Source organism: Sceloporus undulatus, unplaced genomic scaffold (assembly GCF_019175285.1).
Source record: "Sceloporus undulatus isolate JIND9_A2432 ecotype Alabama unplaced genomic scaffold, SceUnd_v1.1 scaffold_4050, whole genome shotgun sequence".
NCBI classification, from domain to species: domain Eukaryota; kingdom Metazoa; phylum Chordata; class Lepidosauria; order Squamata; family Phrynosomatidae; genus Sceloporus; species Sceloporus undulatus.
Window position 1 is genome coordinate 1 of NW_024806970.1, and position 3,812 is coordinate 3,812.

General features: G+C 36.9%; 1 protein-coding gene across 1 annotated transcript; it reads right to left on the bottom strand.

Moving 5' to 3' along the window:
• Positions 1-251: 251 nt before the first annotated feature.
• LOC121918089 (kinesin heavy chain-like) lies at positions 252-2,954 on the bottom strand (the record flags this gene model as incomplete). Its single annotated transcript, XM_042444190.1, has 4 exons — positions 2,849-2,954; positions 2,187-2,235; positions 430-485; positions 252-346 (listed from the first exon to the last, which is right to left on the bottom strand). Coding segments are annotated over exons 1-4 (281 nt in total), but the record flags the coding sequence as incomplete, so codon positions are not given.
• Positions 2,955-3,812: the final 858 nt, after the last annotated feature.

The following is a 3,812-nucleotide window of genomic DNA, read 5'->3' on the forward strand; positions in this document are numbered from 1 at the left end:
ATTATTATTATTATTATTATTATTATTATTATTATTATTATTATTATTCCTCATACCACAAATTGAGAAATATGGCTTTTTTTTTAAAACCACACATTTTCTAATGAGAAAAAAGGCAACAATGCACATTTATTTAGATCTCTTGCTGTGCTTTTACCTTCAGAAAGCTGTGCATGCAGAACAAGATTTAGTACTTTTTCAGAAGACTAATACAGATGTCCTTATGTTAAAATTTATATTGCAAAATTTACCACTTACTTGTAACTGCTACATGCCTGTTAGATTTTCCTTCATCTATAGTATCCATAACTTCATCTGGACTACATACAAAACGTTCAGTACAGCCCTTTGAAAATATAAACATCATGTGAGTAACAGGGATAAGAGATTTCAAAAGTGTTTTGACACCTGCTTAGTTTTTATACTCACCTTCACATAAGGTACTCTGTTTTTGTCCTCATGAACAGAAAGATTGGTCTTCGAGACTGAAAGAGAAAAAAAGTATTAAAACAACTAAATTTCTCTTCAGGAGGATAATGAGAGAGAGAGAGAGAGAGAGAGAGAGAGAGAGGCAGGCTAGCTCCAACAAGCCTGCCTGGAAAAAGAAAAGCCCTCCCTTCATCCACCATCTTGAGGGGGAGAGAGGCAGGCTAGCTCCAACAGGCCTCTGAGATTGAAGCAGTTAAATCTGGGCAAAAATGGGATCAAAGAGGTGCCGTATCTCCACCATGTGGGCAATTCCTGCTTTTCCATTCATCCCGTCAGAAAAGTCAGGCATCTGAGAAGGTTTGCAGAGACAGAGAAATGCTGGGAAATGACTCCGTCAGGATGGACCTCGGAAGCGGAGTGAGATGCCAGAATATATTGTTTTACAAAACAGCAAGGACCCTGACAGAACAGCAGAAGAACCATAACTGACACCAGGAATTATCACTGACACAGGCTAGCCTGAAGAAGAAGAGCCCTCCCTCCAGTTCATCTGCCTTGGTCCAGGCCTCAGAGGGAGAGAAGAATGCTGGACCTGATCCCTCCCCTCCACTATTTCCTTCTCCTTTTGTGTCATGTCTTTTTAGATTGTAAGCCTGAGGGCAGGGAACTGTCTATTATCCCCTCTGTTGTAAGCCACCCAGGTTCCCAGTGACTGGGCAGCATATAAATAAATCCTATTATTGTTGTTGTTGTTGTTCCTCAGAATAAATTTTCTCTATAAACATACTTTGTCCTAATATGGAGGCTTGGTTAACTCACTAACAGCTGTTAATAAACTTATGCCTCATAAATTTGTCTAGACCTGCTTTAGAGATACTACCCTAGTACGTAGTCATCACCATATTTTGCAGCAATATCTCTAAAACACAATTATGAGTTACATGTAATATTTAATGTTACTAGTTATTAACATATTAATGACTAGCTTCTTCTCTTCATCTCCACAGTTAGGTATTATGTGATTTCTTACGGAAAATGTTCCAATCACATGTAGATTCTGTACATTTCTCAGTATCCTTACTGTGTGGAACTAGTGAGAGGAGCATATACTGTACTCTTCAAAATGGAGCTGTAGCAGTATCAGCCATGTATATTAGTTTTCCTTTCCTAACACTGATGAAGTAACCACTCACTGCTATAGCATATCTGAGCGGTCATTTTCAGTGAACTTTCCATTAGAGCATCAACTTCTCTTTCACAGGTAGTCACAGCAAATACAGATCCGATGATATATATAAGTGGAGACATTTTTGCTCAAGTGTGTACTTGTGCAATGTCATTGCAATTTGTCAGACTCTGACATATAGAGTACAGAATTCAGGTTATTTGTATTAAATATATTTCCAATTCAAGTCAGCTACACGCACTGAACAAAAGCTAATAAACCTTGGCATGTGTTACTGATATTCCCACCAGAAGGCTACATTAGATCATTCTTTATCCAATAATCTGATAATTTGGCCTGCTTTATCAGATTAATATACATTTCTGCTGATGTATATGAAGCTCTTTGAGTACTTAGAAATGCATCTCACACCTTCCTACATACTAAGATACTACCCTCAAAGTGGTCTCACTATCATGCTCTGCTCTCAGTCTTCCATTTGATTCTGAATACATTTGGTTCCATTACACCATATTAGCCACATAAGTAGCAATAATTCTCCCTTAAAAGAAAAAAAAATACATTTACTTACCATCTAAAAGGTCCCTTATTTTATCCAAATAAATTTCAAAATATGATACCTGAAAGAAAACAAAAATCTTAGGACAACATAATATGTATTCCTTGTCCATATAGACAATTCAGCAGCAAATGGTATTACTGTGGACCTATTACTGCAGTGGAACTTATGACCCATCTGAAAATCTAATTTTATTATTGGCAACCAAACTGACAATCATTACAGCTGAAACACAGTACATTGAACTCTTGGTATCTGCTGGGGTTTGGTTTCAAGACCCCAGAGATAACAAAATCCATAGATGCTCAACTATACAATGGTGAAGTAAAGTGGTGTCCCTTACATAAAATGGTAAAATCAAGATTTGCTTTTGGAATTTATATATTTTTAAAAATATTTTCAAGTTGTGGATGGTTGAATCCATAGATATGGAGGACTGACAGTATACAAATATATATAGTAGGGCTGGGCAACTTGGGGCCCTTCACAGGTTGCTGAACTTCAATTTCCATTGTCCCTTTCTATTAGCTATACTCAACGGAACTGAGAAAGTCACAGTTCAGCAGCATCCGGTGAGGCAAACGTTGTGCAAAAGTTGTGGAACTTTTAAATTAAATTAAATTGGGACACATTCTCAGTTACAACTACTTTCAGTGTGGATTGAAAAAAATTACCTTAATATGAAACTCCAAATTTTCATCCATAGAATAAATATAATTGAAAATATCTTGCACTATCCTTGGAATGATCCCCATTCCATCTGGATCATGTAGTTTCCCCTTAATATAGAAAAATGGTGGGTTAATTCTTGCAAAGACTGAGTATTCCAAGCATTTAAAATATACTAAGAACATTTTTAAAATTATTTTTACAATTAATTCATAGCCCAACCTAACAGATAGGATGAAGTCCAAATCTAATAAATTGTCAGTCATTTCAACATTGGGAAGATTACCACAGGTTAATTCTCTCAGGGAAAATAATTGGATGTGCAAGCCAATGATTTATTTATTTAGTCCGGAATTTAGGTTTGCCAAGTTAAATTACATTTACAACATAGTGCACATAGAATAAAACTCTTAAAATGCTCAGTACTGAGTGGCTCATACACATTGTGCATGTGTATGTGCCTCCAAGTTGCCTATTGACTTATAGTGACCCCATGAGTTTCATAGGGTTTTCTTAGGCAAGGAATACTCAGAGGTGGGTTTGCCAGTCCCTTCCTCTGAAATACAGCTTACAGCATCTGGAATTCATTGGCAGTCTCCCACCTAAATACTAAACAGGGCTGACTGAGTTTAGCTTCCAAGATCAGAGAGTATCTTACTGGCAATCACTTAAAAATCAAAAGGAAAAATGTAAGGTTAGCATTTGGGTGACCTTCAGATATATATGATGCACACAAGAAGACCAAATGTATCACTAAATTATTTTGCCTCCAGCAACGCTGCAAGGTAAAAAGCCAGAACATTCAGAAAAAAGTTCTACATAAGAAACAGTTATCCATGAACAATATAAAGAAATAAAGGTACTCTTTAAGAAATAAAACAGTATTGGCCACCTCTCTCCTCCCTCACTTCTACTTGGCACCCCTTCCCACACCTATTACTGCTCAAAGTTAGGGACCCTACAGGCCTC